The sequence below is a fragment of the Dysidea avara genome, chromosome 1 (assembly GCF_963678975.1).
Source record: "Dysidea avara chromosome 1, odDysAvar1.4, whole genome shotgun sequence".
Taxonomy (NCBI): Eukaryota; Metazoa; Porifera; class Demospongiae; order Dictyoceratida; family Dysideidae; genus Dysidea; species Dysidea avara.
This window is the reverse complement of record NC_089272.1, coordinates 4,083,020-4,101,684: the sequence shown is the minus strand read 5'-3', so window position 1 is coordinate 4,101,684 and position 18,665 is coordinate 4,083,020. Positions and strand designations below refer to the sequence as shown.

The window sequence follows — 18,665 nt, the reverse complement described above, 5'->3', positions numbered from 1 at the left end:
ATGCAACCGAAAGGTAGTCCAGAAAACATGAATATCGGAACAGCGAAATAAGCGGAAATTGTATTCTTAACATTTTACTATTATTTATACCTTTACAGCATTTATACAATACTCACCTCATAGCAATTCCACCGAGAATGCAATCGTGATGGAAAACAACACTAAGGCGATCCTCAGGGCGATCTTTAAATAGAACGAGCACAAAACTAACCACTCTAGAATAATCTACCTAAGCTAAACTACTTTCTAATATGCTGTACTACACAATTGCTACAACACTATAAGTTCTTTCTGCTACACTTGCTTATACTAGCCATCACACATGAGCAACTGCCTGAATTTATTAGAGTAAAGTGATGGGAGTTAAACAGCACTTAACCCTTTGAATTTATATCACAGTTGTTTGGCGATGGATAATTAACAAAGTTGAGGAAGGTTAGCTAAAGTAAATTGTTTCAGAGTAGATTTCTTGGAGATGGAGTGTTTTGTCACTACTTAATTCGGGCAGTTAGTCGTGTGCGACAGTTGGTATAAGCAAGTATAGCAGAAAGAACTTATAGTGTTGTAGCATTTATTGTGTAGTAAAGTGTATTAGAAATAGTTTAGCTTAGTTAGATTATCCTGGAGTGGTTAGTTTTGTGCTCATTCTAAGCTCACCCTGAGGATCGCCTTAGTGTTGTCTGCCATTGCGATTGCATTCTCGGTGGAATTGCTATGAGGTGGGTATTGTATAAATGCTGTAGAGAGTATAAATAATAGTAAAATGTTAAGAATGCAATTTCCACTTATTCCGCTGTTCCGTTATTCCATATTCCGTGTTTTCTGGACTCCCCAACTGAAATCTACTGTAACTACTGGTTTACGTAACACGTTAATCAAATGCTCAAAACGTAGTCTCGCTCGGTCGACACTACCCAAAACATAGCTCTTAGCGCACGCCTTGGCTTTAATTAACCCGGGTCACATCCGGGTCAAATCTGGGTCTGACCCGGATTACTATCCGGGTCAGTGGGTCATTTGGGTCAGCAGTAGTGATCCGGTTTCAACGCTGGTGTCCATGAAACTAAAAGCATCTAAAGGGACTAATATCTGGTGAGGCTAAGAAATGAATGTTAATACCAGCAATAGCCAAGTTGTTTTTGTAGGGAGTATTGTTGTATCCTAAATCAGATATGTATCACTCTCACTTTTCTAGGCATGTGGTGCACAATTAATCAACAAGATCGTCATATGAGGATACACTCTAAAACAACACAATAGCAGCAATGTAGACATTAAAATTAAATGGTCTTTATAAGGAGGTGGTCTTTGTTAGTAGGTGGCCTGTATAAAAAGGTGAGCACTAGGCAAAACTATCTAATTATCATTCTATCCCACCATTCCAGTCCACGATTCCATTCCACGATTCCATTCCACTGAATCCAGATGCACTAAACAAGCTTTGAGGTTTGAACACCATGCAGCCAACTTGTACTTGTCAGCTATGAAAGTGCAAAATGTATCAAAATCTGTTTTCCTAAGACTTGTGGGATGCATGAAGTTTAAATTTAATAGTTCACGGCACCTCCTAGTGTACATTATGTTATAACATTGTTAGCCTACATGTACTTTCAGTGCCAACTCCGTGTGTTAATCTGGAGTATGAGACAAACTAGAAAATGTGACCTAATATAGGAAAACTGTTGATGAATAGATTGTAAAATATGCATATTTAAAGATTTCAATCCAGCATAGCTTGAGGAGATCAAAAGCTAAGAGTTTGAAATTTTCACCTTGAATGCAGTGTCTTTAGTCCGTAGCAAGCTAGCTACTGATATAGTCATAATTTTGAGCACCTTTTTTCACGACAGTATCTGCAACACAAAGCACATCATTATGGGTGGTGGTGGGAGGGCAATCAGTATATGGACAGAAAATGGTCAAGTAAATCATATGGCTTTTCCAGCCTTAATATTGAACTCTTGAGGTCGCTTGTGCCCACTGCACCAGATGAAAGAAATTCACACAATCTGGGCAACCTGCATTTCAAGGGGTCAGAGCGTTCCAGTACGTGGCTGGCACACGTCTCTATAAATACACTCATAAAAGCAGCCTAAGTAAATTAGTGGCATGTTTGAGGTGCAAATGTGTAGTGTATTGGTGTAGCTATCCTATCTATTCATGGTGAAAAGTGAGCTTCACTAGTGTGTGTGTAGATCAATTAACTATTATCAAAAATTTGGTCTCAAATTGTGGTGCAGAACAAATTATACTTGGTAACAGAGATGGGGTAACGCGTTACATAATATAACGCGTTACGTAATATATATTACAATTTGGAATTTAGAGTATTATAACGCGCTACTTCGGCTGGTAGAGTAATATAACTTCAGTTACTTAGGCAACCAAGCACTCCGTTACAAGTAACGCTCCGTTACAAGTAACACTCTGTTACAAGTAACGCTCCGTTACAAGTAACACTCCGATACTTGTAAATTACAAGCAACGCTTCGTGACATACGTAACACTTCGTTACAAGTTAATTTGTAGCGATGCGTTAGCTACTCGTGCAAGTAACGCTTCGTTACTTTTCATTGCTAGCTGCAGTAACTTACATGTTTAAAGAGTAGTAGCTAACAACCATCAGCACTGAATGCTCGTTTGCGCCAGTTTACGGACTCCGCTTATGTCAGAAATCTAGACAGACCACGCATATCCTATATAACACGTGACTGTATTGGCTATACTATTTAATACGCACTATGTGTGTGAATACACATGGTTAGTCGTGCTGATGTCGGAAGTTGAAGAAGTGGTTATCGTTGCAAGTCGGGCTAGCGACAGCAGTAGCAGTAATACAGGCACTAGAACAAGCAAAGGAGTAAAGGAAGCTACATTGTATCATTGGAAGTATAGCCACTACTTCGAAGTAGTAGAGGAAGATGATAAAAACCTAAGAGCTCGTTGTACTCTTTGTTCAGCCAGTGCCAAACCGCTCTCCTGTGCCAGGAATACAACTTCAAATTTTAAGAAACACTTGGATTCTGTTCATAAAACCATGAATCTGGTTGCCATCTTACCAGAGACTGTGAAGCGTAAGAGATCTGCAGAGGACGATGGAGATAATGAGGCTAAAAGACAAGCAACACTGGACAAAAGAGGTGTATCATCAGAAGAAGTTAGGAAGCTAGTAATGGAATATATCATTGGTGATATGCTACCTCTGACAACAGTAGAGTCCCCTGCTTTCAAAAAGTTGATCAACGAGCTCTCACCTTGCCCTGTACAGTTACCTGACAGGAAGACGCTATCTTCATACATAAAACAGGCATATGATGCAATGATGAGACTGATCAAGGAAACTTTGGGCACAGTAGAGAAAGTTTCCACTACGGCTGATGTCTGGACTGCACACCATAGAAGTTATCTAGGTATGACTGTCCATTGGATCAATGAAAAATCTTTAAAAAGGCAGAAGGCAGCCATCGCTTGTATTCGTATTACTGGGCGTCACACTTACGATATCCTGGCAGCAAAGATCGAAGAAGTCCACAGAAGCTTTGGATTGCATGGTAAGATCAGTGCTACAGTGACCGATAATGGGTCGAATTTTGTGAAAGCCTTTAACACTTTTTCTGTGCAGGAAACTGACCTTGACGATACTGGTGAACATTCAATTACAGATGATGATGGTGTATTGCTAGATGACGATGTAACCTTTACAGACTTGCATGACGTAATGATACTGGATCAATAAGATGATGATCTGACACAGGTTGAATACGAGCTTCCTCCACACCAGCGATGTGCATCCCACACTTTGAATTTGGTAGCTAGTACCGATGTTGAAAAGCACTTGCTATCATGTACCTTGTCAAAAAGTCTCTATAGAAGTTCCTTTGGAAAGTGCACAGCACTGTGGAACAAGACGAGGAGATCAACACTGCATGGCTGCAGACAAGATGAGTGATAAACTGAAGAAAAAATCATTGGTTCCGTCACCAACATGTGGAACTCACAGTACGATGCTGTTTCTAGAGTGATTGAAAACCCATCTTCAACCCTGAATGAGCTATGCACTAGCATTAGTCTTCGAAGTTTTACAGAGAAGGAGCTGGTATTTTTGAAGGAGCATTGTGTTGTTCTTGAGCCACTTTCAAGAGGATTACACATCCTTCAAGGAGAGGACCATTGTTATTACGGCACTTTGCTTCCAACACTTCAAACAATTGTCAAAAAAACAAAAGCTGAAATACCAAATTTATCACCAGCAGCAACAAGGCTTGCATATGCCATTGAGAGCTCGATTAAGAGGAGGTTTAGTCACGTCTTTGATTCCAAAGAAGCCATAATTGCTGCACTTGCATCACCTAAGTTTAAGGTGAAGTGGGTTGATTTGCAAGAAAAGAAGGATGCATACAAACAAATGATGATAGATGAATTGCGTGCCCTAGAAAGTGTCACTGTAATTGAAGAAGATCGTACAAGTTTGAATACAACACAACACAATGAGAAGAAAAGGGATTTTTACGAGTTTGATACTGATGATGATGAACAAACAGAAGATGATGTAGAGAATGAGGCTGTCGAGTACTTCAAGAATGCAAAAAGTCTTGATTGCTTGAGTAAATATCCGAAAATTAAACAGCTGTTTTTGAGATACAACGTAACTATACCATCAAGTGCTCCTGTTGAAAGGCTCTTCAGCCTAGGCAGTCTTGTTTTGAGCTCAAGGCACAATAGACTAACAGATGGGAAATTCGAGAGAATCCTATTAATGAGATACAACAAACATTTTGTCAAGCTCCTTTAAGCTGGAAGCTTATTTAGTCAGGACTGTCTAACAAGAACCAATGTCATTTAGCTTTTTAACACTACTGTTGGCTGTTGCTTACGTATGTACTTCGAATTCAATATTTGTGATTTTAAACTGCAATACATATTAATAATTTTAGTAATGGTGCAAGTTCTTCATAGTAATGTAAATAAGCAATAAGAGTTAATTGGTAACTATTATGTAGTATTGACTTAATAATTATGTTAATATGTAATATTAATAAGTAACTTAATACGTAATATTAATAAGTAACTTAATATGTAATATTAATAAGTAACTTAATATGTAATATTAATAAGTAACTTAATATGTAAAATTAATAAGTAACTTAGTATGTAATATTAATAAGTAACTTAGTATGTAATATTAATAAGTAACTTAATATGTAATATTGTCAAGTTTGTATTTTAAGTAATATGTAACTAATATATTACATCTGTAAAAAAGTAACTAGTAATATGTGACTGGGCTTGCGAAAACAGGGCATGTGGGCACAAACTACACCCCATCACTCTACAGGTCATATCTCAGTACTGGAATAGTATATTTGCATTCTGTAACTTGTATCATGATGCCAATTAAATGCTTACTAAGAGCTGAAAATTGTAATGCCATAGCATAATGGTACAAAAAGTTATGAGTGATGAACGTGTGAAAAAGTAGGCAAAAATCATGTGCCCACATGCCCTACTATCGCAGGCCCAGTCACATATGTAATATATTACTTTTGCCATGTAACTTCCCCATCTCTGCTTGGTAAGTCATTCAGTACTTTAACCAGACATTGTACAGATCATTTTTAATACACTGTTTCTAGCGCTGCCTACGCACTATACAAGCTAGCCTACTACCAATCTGCTTACTCTGACTATTGTAAGTGTGGTACAAAGACTACAGCTGATAAGTCACACTGCGAATCGACACCTTGTGTCATTTAGTGAAGATACATAAAGGAGGAAACTGGAAGTCCATGGTGTCTGCATTCTATGTACAACAATATACCAAAAGGCACTGAAGCGATATCTAACAATGAAAAATCAGGCCTGGAGCCTTAGTCACTATTGAGTTACATAAGTTTGTCTGAAGCATCAGTTGTTTAGCAGCAGAAAATTCCACTGCACAAAATTAATATTATTTAGACTCTATTTAGGCTGTTTTGGTGGGTAAAAAATCTCATATACTCCACCTTGTTTTCTAATATACTCCACGCCTTCAGGTACAATATAACATATGCTCAAAATCTAGGTTTATCCAATGCAGTGATTTAATGAGCGCTGTTATTTTGTCATGTGAGGATGCGTAGTTGCCATGGCAGTAGTATTATTGCAAGAAAACCAGCCACTTTTGCCGAGCTTACAGTAGAAACAGCTGTGGATGAGGTAAGTAATCTGAGTGTAATGTGAAATAGAGTCTAAAGCAGTTATACGGGCACAATGTGGAGTCTATGAAATTTATAAACCCTCAGGCCCTTAGTAGCACCCTCGCTTCGCTCGTGCGCTACAGCCCGGGCCTTCAGGTTTATAAATTTCATAGACTCCACATTGTGCCCATATAACTATTATAAATTTTGTAGCCACTTCTCTATATTGATGACTGCTGGTGCCATATTGTTGCCTTCTGCTGTTGCCGCTGCTACACAACGTACTGAAAGCATTTTGGTGGCACTGTAAGCAATTTTGGGTTTTATTGTGCCTAGCCAATACTGCCAAGGCAGTGTGAAGGTGTTGTGAGATTAGTTTCTGGTCAATAATTTTTTTATTACAAGGTATAAACTTTCATGATCCCTACTATTATACAGTGTTCATGTCAACACTATCATTATAGTAAAATAATTACACAATCTATAGATGTCTACAAACACATTCAAGAGCTCATAAAGGGAGGCATAAGCCTCACAAATGTCAATATTGTAGTAAAGCATTTACACAATCTGGTAGTCTAAAGAGACATTTAAGAATTCACACAGGAGAGAAGCCATACCAATGCCAATATTGTAGTACAGCATTTACACAGTCTGGTAATCTAAAACAACATTTAAGAATTCACATAGGAGAGAAGCCATACCAATGTCAATATTGTGGTAAAGCATTTACACAGTCTGGTAATCTAAGGAAACATTTAAGGATTCACACAGGAGAGAAGCCATACCAATGTCAATATTGTAGTAAAACATTTACACGGTCTGGTAATCTAAGGAAACATTTAAGGATTCACACAGGAGAGAAGCCATACCAATGTCAATATTGTTGTACATCTTTTACTAGATCTGATCATCTACGAACACATTTAAGAACTCATACAGGAGAGAAGCCTTACCAATGTCATTATTGTAGTAAAGCATTTACAAGTTCTACTAGTCTGCAAACACATTTAAGAAATCATACAGGAGACAGGCCATACCAATGTCAATATTGTAGTAAAGCATTTACACGATCTGGTGAGCTAAAGAAGCATTCAAGAATTCACACAGGAGAGAAGCCATACCAATGCCAATATTGTAGTACAACATTTACACAGTCTGGTAATCTAAAACAACATTTAAGAATTCACACAGGCGAGAAGCCATACCAATGTCAATATTGTGGTAAAGCATTTACACAGTCTGGTAATCTAAAGCAACATTTAAGAATCCACACAGGAGAGAAGCCATACCAATGTCAATATTGTAGTAAAACATTTACACGGTCTGGTAATCTAAGGAAACATTTAAGGATTCACACAGGAGAGAAGCCATACCAATGTCAATATTGTTGTACATCTTTTACTAGATCTGATCATCTACGAACACATTTAAAAACTCATACAGGAGAGAAGCCTTACCAATTGTAGTAAAGCATTTACAAGTTCTACTAGTCTACAAACACATTTAAGAAATCATACAGGAGACAGGCCATACCAATGTCAATATTGTAGAAAAGCATTTACACGATCTGGTGAGCTAAAGAAGCATTTAAGAATTCACACAGGCGAGAAGCCATACCAATGTCAATATTGTAGTAAAGGTTTTACGCTATCTGCTAATTTGCGGAAACATCTAAGAACTCATACAAGAGAAGAGAGGCCATACCAGTGTCAATATTGTAGCAAAGCATTTGCACAATCTAGTAATCTACGATGACATTCAAAAATTCACAATGAAAAAGACAATTAAGACCAATCAACCACATACAATGATGTGTTATTGTTTTATAAAATAGTTTAATAGTATCTCGTTATTCATCTCAGTTGTGTATGTTATCAAATGTATAATACAACATTCTCTGTTATAGCTCTTCACAGTTATATTGTGAATTGATCTCCAGTGATCCCCTATTAAATTTGGTTTGTTTGCAGTAGAATTAGGTGCTATAACGTCATGTGTTCACATGATATGTGACCGGGCCTGCGAAAACGGCATGTGGGCACAAACTACACCCCGTCACTCTCCAGGTCATATCTAGGTATTGGAAGAGTATATTTCCATTCTGCAACTTGTGTCATGATGCCAATTAAATGCCTACTAAGAGCTGAAAATTGTAATGCCATAGCATAATGGTACAAAATGTTATGAGAGATGAAACTTTGAAAAAGTATGCAAAAATCATGTGCCCACATGCCCTATTTTCGCAGGCCCAGTCACATATTTTGTCTACATTAATTGTTTGCAAATATTGAAGCGAATTCTTGGCATACATCCAGCTATGGTTCTAGGGGGGGGGGGGTGGTTCACCGGTTTACAGAAACCAGTCAGCATTTTAGAATCTAAAAATAATGAACACTGTCAATGAAGTTTAAGTCTAAAATGATAAAACGATAGTATATTAAGCAACGTTTAGTGACCAAATTACTTATCTTCACTCCAAAAACAGATGACTGCATGCTAAGCGCCTCTAAAATACTATCTTTATAACTTCTCCAACTGCTCCACAAGGCATTGAATCATTCTTTATACACCCAGAATGACAACATTCAACTGTAGAACTGTTTGTTAGGATGATTTAATTCCATAGTCAGCTAAACAGACTGCATGTATACAATGACTCCTCCCCCTGGTGAGAAAAGTAACTGCTTTTCTACTTTAGAGTTGGAAAACCAGTCAGCAAATTTTGTAGAACTTCCCCTACATACATCCATGACTGTACGGAAATGTTTATTAATTATGATTACTGGATATCTAGTGGTTACTGAGGTTGGCAGATTTTGGCATGGCATAGGCAAATTAAGTGTACTTTAAGCAACTACTGCAATGGCTTAATTGGTTAAATGCTGCAGCACTTATTACCTTTGTTCCAAAAATCAGTGTGGCAACTATTCAAATCACCCATTATACTCAGATGCTTAAAAATGACAATAAAGCTCTTAATTATAAAATTGATTGTGGTACCACTGAAGTGCAGCAACTATTACAGGTGCGGCATTTAACTGAGTCAATACAATAAATTACCTGTATTAAAGCATAACCAATTTCATTCCAATATAGCTCCTATTCCTATTGCAAGCTGAATGGAATCAATTGCAGAGGTAACAAATTTATTGATAAAATTTGTACATTATGTTTCATTTTCAACAACTATACACGTGACATGACCACACCTCTATATCAATGCCAGTGCCAGGTACTTATCTATATAATAATTCTTTAATGGTTTTTAGATGTTGTACTGTTATTCTTATTCAGATTCCTCATGGATTGGTACCATTTTAATCTACAATATTGGAGGCGAATCTTTTGATTCGGGATTGGTGGTGATTTGTTAAACAACATAAATACCCCTTAAAACTGCTATTGCAATCTCAGGAAGTACAAATCTGTCTGAAACTCTCTGATCCTTTATAATATGTTGCCAGCAGATCTAGAAGTTGGCAAGGAGAGGGGCTAAGTTGTAGGTGGTTGGGTAGCACAGATTCTTTTATTAGTTGTTTTACTGTTAAGTAGCAACAAATTATCACCTCTCAGTTAGTGTCTCAGATCTTTACACAAAGTTATGAAGTCTTAAACGCTGTTACAAAAGCTATTACTGACTTAAATACCAGCTACACGATACGATTTCTAGAGGTGCTTAGTATGCTTGAAGGTGCTGGGTGACACCTTCGCAGTTAGTTTGCTGGTTTCATTGAAGTGGTGATAATATACTTAAGCTTCTTAAGCATTCACTTGATCAGTTTTGGCCCGACAAAGTTTAGGAATTCAAAAAAAAGGTATATGTCTCCACAAAGGGAAGGAGAAGGAGGGAATGGGGGAGGAAACTTTGGTGAATTTGCTGTGTAGAATTAAAAGTTAGAATTTTTTTAGTAGCTATGTATACTACAGATTTGTACTGGATAAACAATTTGGTGGATTTAGTTTGGCGAAACTCTGCACATTCATTAAATTCGTCAAACTTTCCTCCTGCCACATTTTCTACCCATCAGCATACACACACTACATACAATCACATGTGTAAATGTGCTACATCCTGATCCAACATAATTATATACAAGTGTACAGCGAGACAGACAAATAAATTTTCACACCATAGATGGTCCTGCCATCACATAAAATGGTCCGGCCATACCATACAATGTTGCATCAGTTGGTCCTCCTATCCGCTTACACAGTACTCAGTGATACAATGGTGCATATATTATTAGGACATATTCTTGACCAGCATGAATACAGACAGAGTATTAATTCTTGAGATACTCTAATTAAATTAAGCAGTCATCTAACTACTGTATACTGTCTACCCCTACTCTCCACACAAACAAAGACAAAACCTTTAGCTGTCACTGGCACAGTTGCACTTACCCAATAAATCAACACTGAGACACTGTTGTATTACTCAAGTGTAATATGTTATGAGTCAGTGCAGAAACATCATCCTGGGACAGGACTAGTAGTCCCAGGAGGCTGTACCAGATCTCCCAGGTGAAGGTGTGTGCACCGAAAGTACCACCTGAACATTTGCCCATTATATTCACTAACACAGAAATGCATGCACACACAGAGTATGCATACTCACATTGAGATCAGCGCTGTACCAATCGATTAGCAAAGGAATTACTGACTGCTCTAGATGCTTGGATTTTCATCACCAAACAGTTCTTTAATACAACACAGTCACTACAATAGCTATGAGCTCTTATTACTATACTTGTGTTGTATGCAGAGTAGTGCTAAAAGCCAGCTTGGAATGGAACAAATTGAAATGCATGCCAGGTTGAAAGTTGGATTGTGCACTGTTTCCTACTGTGACACAGTAGTTAACTAGAGTTGTACTAGAAATCGCTTGCTTAAAATTTGTGTTTAATGCCCACTACAAGAATGTGGTTTGCACTGAAAAACAATTATTTAAGCTATTAAACTGTTCTTTTGCAAGCATTGTAAACATACAAGTGTGGTTATATTAACTGTTATAAATTAAATCATTGTCAATGCTGCAGTGGCTTCAGAAAACCAGCCTCACCATTACTGAAAGCTTGGACAATACTAAATACTAAAATATTACTGTTTGTAGGTGACTGCTATATTAGAGAAGTTGACTGTTCTCTTGGATCTTTTTCGACAATTTGTACTTGAAAGTACCAAGCTCTATGGACATGTTTGGTTACAGACTGAAGTACAGGAATTAAATGTCCATTAATATATCTGCATGTATAGGCAACCTGCTATTATCTCGTTTCCAACTACTTAATCCCTAATAGTCTTAATTTTTCTTTCTACTTGTAAATTTAGACATCTGCTACTGCAGTTTTATACAGGAATTTGATTAGCTGAAAACGTGGTCTCTAAATCTCATAGTGCCATGCTTTATGCGATGTCTTATATTGGGACCACATTTTGAGGTAATACAAAGCACAACAATTATACTTGCCTGTAACCTAGGCAATGCATGCACATGAGTGAGCATTGTGTTAAAAGTGAAGTCACAAAGTGTATCGTGTGTCAATTATTGGCATGAGGTACCTCTTATTGGTACCCTGTACTTCAGTGATTGATAAATTATCGACAGACTGTGAATAATTACCTCTCTGGCACCTTGTTGATTCTTTGTGAAATATATAGCAGTCGTGGATACAGGGGGCCGGGGTTGCAATGGTTTCAGCTGAAACCCCCTCTGAAAATAGCGCGCGCCCCAAATTTATTGACGAGTTGTCGTGTCAGTGATAAAATCGCCACATGTGTTATAGAAGGATTCTCTACTGGCAAAAAACTTCATAGTTTTTAGCCTTTGAAATCACAATTATAACGTTGTACAGCAGATTGTGCCTTTTTTTTTTTTTTTGGTCTTCGACTTACAGCTAGGCTGAAGTTGAGTGGAATCTGAAACCCCGTCTGAAAATTGCTAGATCTGCCACTGTATACAGTCTTTCAATAACTCCATTTCACAGAAATTTTACCAAGATGAGGCCTGCCATCCCAGAGATTTTCAGGTTTGATGCAAAAGCATACTGGTTTCCAATACAAAATTATTTTAATGCAATTTCATGGTTAGCCAGCATAGCTTGTAGGAACAAGAATTACTGAATGAAAACTATAATAATTGTAAAAAAAAATGTTTTAGAGAGCACAACAGCCCACAGTGTTACCAGGTAGCTTCTATATACTCTGTAGTCTGTACATTTTACAGGTGCCGATAATTGGCGACTTATGCTAATAGTTGTATATTCTTAGCTTGACAACTACTACTATGAATGCAACAAAAATAATGTCATAGTGGATGTATTGGATGTGATAAATACGAGGCCTATATAGAGGCCTGCATCAAGTATGTCAGCATAATAAAAAGCATAATAGGCTGGAGTGCTATGCCAGCATGGTGCTAGCATAATAGATGGATATTTCAAACTATGGAATTTAATTCCATGAAAATAGGATACTCCCTAATAGAGCAGTCAGTAGATACTGCAAATTGCAATAGAGCACTCAGCTGCAGTGTAAATACATAGCTCCTAGGATTGATATTCTCTAATAGAACAGTCATACTGTAGTGAAATACAGCATTCACTGATTGAACTGTTAGTCTGTTACAAGATAATAGTTAGAAATGTTCTAACCTAGGAGCATAATGTAAGCATCATGGGAACACTGAAACAGCATAATAGGTGGAAATTTTGGGAAATTCCTGAAAGGATTTGGGTAAAATTTTGAGCATATTTGACTCAGGCCTACCTATATATGAACATGTACTAAACTGGTGCCTTCAGCCAAGCATAGCGCGACAGTGGATAAGGGTACGGGCTTGATTTTTCACTGTTCAACGTTGCTTTGTCCTAAGATGTGCCTTTTTGCCAACATCTGGCTGTACATGTAACTGCAATGACATATCACAGACTTCACTTTGTCCTCCAAGTTCTTTTCACTGACAGCGTAAGAGCAAAAAGAATTGAGCCATACTTATGGCTCTTTCTACCTTAATGGTGTTAAGAAAGGCCTTCTGGGCACTATGGTCCTTCTCTTTTCTGCAAATGGGTGTGCCTTCATCTGCCAGACTTCCAAATGATGTTTTAAAATTTGCAAACCCATAGGAGGTTCATCTGATCCCACTTAGTTCAGTACAGCCCTGAATTTTACTTCTGAAAAAAGACAACGTTCTTATAACAGTAAAATTTCATCAAAATAAGTTGATCCCAAAGTATATCTGTTAGTAAATGCAGGCTCCATAGACAAGCCATTTACTAAATAAAAAACTTATAGCAATTATCTGAAAGTACTCCAGTCACACTGCACAGGATGCTGTGAAGGCATTGTGAGGGTTTCTGGTTAATATATTTTGTTCAAAAGTGCAAACCTTCATGATTTCTACTATACAGTATTATTGTACTGTATGCACTTCACTCAAATGAGATTGAGAACTGTAGTGCTTCTGAGCTGACTGAACTGAAATCAGGTATGACTTAATGCATGGAGTGAACTTGTGTTTGGTGAATTCACTACATGTATGTAATGTAATAATCTAATACCCTCAAAATAATAAGTGTATACCCAACCCGTAATATGTACCGTAATGCACTAGGTCAGAGGTGTAACATATATAGTTGGTATTCTATACTGAAATAATATTTAATAGTTATACCATGGCCACGAGGGATTTGCCTGATATATATGCCCAAGCCCGAGGGCACGGGCATAAATATCAGGAAAATCCCGAGTGGCCATGGTATAAGTAATATATACCTCTCTGGTATGCTCACCTAATAGGTGAAGGAAGACAAACCTGTATTCATCACATTACTTTTATACAGAGGCTTGCAAACATTGATTGTGTGTTTAAATTGTGGGCACAAAAATGAATGATTGTGGGTTTCACTGGTTGTAGTGATACCATTTTAAACCAAATAACCACATTGTGGATGAATAAAGTAGCCTAAGGTGCTAAAATAAACACTTGGGCATATAGGTTGTGAATGTTTGAGGCATCTTTTCATGCAGTTAAAATGTACTTGGCTATAGAAAAACAATCCCTACATTACAAAAATGATTATTTAGTGATGCTTAGTAACTGAACTATGCAATGCTGACTCAGTCAATTCTTTTTGCTTCACACCTAACTAAACCAACATGTTTAACTCAAACCCACAATACAAAACTTTAAGCAGAAACCCACAATACAAAACTTTAAGCATCTCTATATAAACAATCAAAGGGAACTAATGCTTTGTAGCTGCCTTAGCATCAAAGGCAGTTGTGGTCAGGGCTATATCTAGATATCGCCCTGTACAGGTCAGGGAAATATGTGATATATATAACTCTGTGGTTTCCTTTGATCTGAGGTGTTAAAGTGGTATATACAGTACAATGATATGATATTGATAGTTGTTTGTACATACTGTAGAAGTAGCAGTTAGATTTTTATATTCACATTTCAGTGTTTCTTATGGTATTACATCCCCATTAAAGTGCACTCTGTAAAAATGGCTTAGTGACTGTACTTGTTATTATACATACTTGTATTTTGCTGGGTATTCCTACTGAAAACCACTTTTTTGTCAGTCTCAACAATATTCAATGATTTTGCCAAAACATATTTATAGTAGCCCAGGTCCAGTCATGGATTTTTTCTCCTTTCTCCACCTTTTCAAACATACTTTCTGTAACAACTTGTAAGACTAGGAGTCCTGCAGACCTTCAGTTACTTGTACTGTTAAGTATTAATAAATAAATATTGCATGAATGTATATCTAAATGTGCATAGAGTTCATCAGTGAATGGGTTATTTACTCATTGACCAGAATGTACCATCTGGCAGCTAATAAAGGTGCCACTCCACCAGAAAGAGAGATCGATGGAACATATGCTAGTACCATTATATGTTGACAATGCCTAAAGGTGGACTTTTAGACATATAACACATACTCAATACTGTTGATAATCTTTAAGCCTTCACAATTTGTGACCCGGTCTGAGAAAACCGGTCTTATTGCCCATGTCAGCAGATTCGTATTTTCACCCAGGACACAAAGCTAACTATCTAATTCCACAATCAAAATCAGCTAGACTTTAGTGGTCTGGTTTTGCTGGCTGCTTTTCCCAAGCCCAGTGGCAATCTGTACGTGTAATGTGGGGCTTTGGTGGAGCTCTGGCCAGCCTGGGGATAACTGTATGTGGCTGTACAACTCTGTAGTGTTGAATAAGTACCTCTGCTGTGAATTTCCTTTCATTTTAGCCAATTTTGAGACCTCAATGGCCCAAAACTTGGCATGATTCATCCCTACGCCTTCCATTTCAATTTTGGACACCACCTTGCCTACCTTCCAGGCCTCACACCCTTTTGCAGCTCGCCTGATACAGTCAACCTCGGTTTAAAAACTATCTAAAATGGCAGGAAACTTAGTTGTTGGCTACTTGCACAGTGGCAGAGCTCTCAACCTGTAGCCTTTGCCAGGAGTGAGATCAACAAACTGCCATCAACCTGATGGAGAGAACAAGCACAACATACATAAAATGTGCTCTTAGGCTGATAATGTGTTGTGTACCTATGCCTTCTATCTATCCACCTGTTTATGTAGGCTTAGCTGCTATTAATTGTATCTGTACACAATACATTCTGCCACCATTTGCTATGCCACACACTAGAATTTTTTATTTTATTAAGGCTTTACAGCACAAGTGCTGAAGGTCTGTAGGACACCTGGTCCTACAGCCTGTTTAAAGTTGTTACAGAAAGTATGTTTGAAAAGGTGAAGAAAGGAGAAAAAAAATCCACAACTGGACCGGAGTACCTGGGCAGCCTCGAACCTGCAGCCATCTGATTAACGCTCGAATGCTTACAGGAGTCTGCCAGGCAGTCAGGATGTTGTCTCCTAGTCAATTTCATGTATATGTATCCATAGGAACTCTAGAGAGTGACTTATTATCTCAAAGTACCCCATGTGGAACCAAATGGATATTATTTATTTATTAGTTGAGCACACTGATGTATCCATTGAATTTTGGTAGTGCACTTTTATCCTTTGAAGGCACTGGAATGTCACTATTTTTTTTAGTGTTCAGCCACACTTAGTCGCTTGTTCTCTATTTTCATCTTGCAGTGTATCTATGGCATCACGTGATCATTTTATGATTGCCCAGTACAACTCAAATGACACTTGTAGGTGCCAGGCAGTCAAACATTCTTTTACTCTTTTATTTACAACTCACTCTGTTGTCCCCAGCCCTGTAATCCAGTGCTCTAATCCATAGATTATTAATCCCACACACATATCAGGCCGGATCCAAAGTTTTACAGGACTTTTTTGGTTCTAATACTGAACGTTTTTGTGGAAGTTAAGCTACATTGCTTGTAGGCGTGAGATTCAATACCTTGGGTGTGTGAGCATGAGATTGCACCTCAAATCGTGAGAATCACGCCGGAGATGTGACAGTTGAGAGGTATGCAGTGGATGCTCTGGTAGGTAAGGAATTGGTGTAAAATGTGTGAAAATTTGGTACACATAGCTTCAACCATTGGCGAGCTACAACACACTAAATACTTAAAACCGGAATTTCTTGATACTTTTAAATAGACGATAAGACCGGTTTTCCCAGACTGGGTCACATTTGAAGAACCATTTTTTTTTGATTTATCATTATCTATCCCTGATCAGCAGGTAAGGTTAACCAGTCCACCCTGCTATATTGTACTTATTATGCAAGGTGCAGGCCACAGTTGATCTAAGAAGAGAAACATTTCATCCATTTTTTCCAATAAAAAAAATTTCACTATAGACACAATATTACTATATATATTGAGTGATATCTTACATTTTCATTGCATTTTCTTTCTGCAGGTAGCTATATAATGAAACTTTTGAATTTCAGTATTGATTTCTGTGTATAAAAAATTAGCTGTAGAAAAATTGATGACTGCTCTATTAGAGAATATTGTACTACTTCATACAACAGTTAGTATTCTATTATGATAAACTTTTCTTGTTAAGCATACCTCTGATTTTTGATTCTGCACACTGAATTTTGCAAGATCTATCTTGGTCTGTTAGCATGTTACCAGTTGATGGCTCATTTCATTTATAAACGTATAATTCTTAAAAAGCATTGAAATTTAATATGTACAACTCCCATATTGTTACATCCTCATGTTTCTGCTGTTCCTCTGCAAAATCCAAATTTGGAGGTTGAATACAATAAACTCCATATCAGTGCTACTATATAAATATGTTGACTATCTATAGACAATCTACTTGTTGAGTTGTGAGTACTGTTAGAGTCCTGCAGTACACCTGTAACTTTGCTAGGCCCGTATCAAATACTGTAATAATATAGCATAATAGGCTGGAGTGCTATGTTGATGCATTAGGTGAACATTTCTATGGAACTTAATTCCTTGAAAACAAATCAATACCTCCTAACAAAGCAAATCACCTGGTTAAGAGTTTGGCTATACAATTATGTAACACGTCACTATAACATATAGAGAGTTCATCTACTGTACGTATCAAGCTACCCAGTAGAGCATTCAACAACATGGTATCTTATGTTGTTGAATGCTTTACAGGGTGACTCACTGAGAATTGTTTGTAGCTGAACTCTTGACAATGCAAGTAGTTGAAGTCTTTATAACGTGAATTATCTGTTGCTAAAGAGTGAATATAATGACAGGCTGACTTGTTTGTAACTGAACTGTCTACAGATTTACCTGTTATGTAGCTGAACTCTCTATAGGGTGACTTGTTATGTAGTTCATGAGTGCTTGCTGCTCAAATAGAAATATCTTGCCAATGTAGCTGAATGCTATATAGGGTGACTGTACTGTTACACTATCATGATCGAGCACTTTCTAGCTATATAGTTAATTTTTGCTTTATAACTCAGTGGCTTTTAAACTGGTTCTTCTAAAAGTACTGTCTATGATGATTATTCCATCTACACATTGATTTTCAACTCACTCCTAAGTGTGGCTTTCCTAGTAGGTAATTATGTCATAATATTAATTGTCTAATTCTATCTTTTTCCTGAACACACCAGATGTGCTGTCTGCCCAGTAAATAAATAGGTGTGACAACTATTGGATTTTATATTTTGTGAAACTTGATCATGCAATAGTTAGTTTGCGCTATATCTCTGTGGTTTTATCTTGATTCTTTTCAAACCACCAAAAACTCAATTAAAAAGGTAGTCTTTACAATGGTTTTTCTATCCACAAACCAATTTTCAACTCATTACATGAACGGTTGCCCTGGCTGTAGGTGTGACAGATGAATAATTTGTCACAACTCCGTGAATGTTCTTTGGATTTGCACTAAATTTGGTACCCAAATTTCAACCCTATTGGACTACATGTTTGTGTTAACAGTGATTTTGCAAAGTGTGCAAAAAGAAGTAAAAAATATGTAAAAGAAATAGAAAAAAGCAACAAAACACTGAAACGTTAGTTGCTAATATCTTGGGATC

The 18,665-nt window shown here is 37.3% G+C and overlaps 1 protein-coding gene across 1 annotated transcript in view; it reads left to right on the top strand.

Annotated features, from left to right (window-relative positions):
* Positions 1-7,783, top strand: part of LOC136253878 (zinc finger protein ZFP2-like) — a 34,961-nt gene extending 27,178 nt beyond the window's left edge. The window contains exon 6 of the mRNA XM_066046539.1: positions 6,664-7,783. Coding sequence (XP_065902611.1) covers positions 6,664-7,645 — 982 coding nt within the window. The 3' untranslated portion in view covers positions 7,646-7,783. The remainder of the gene's footprint in view (positions 1-6,663) is intronic.
* Positions 7,784-18,665: the final 10,882 nt, after the last annotated feature.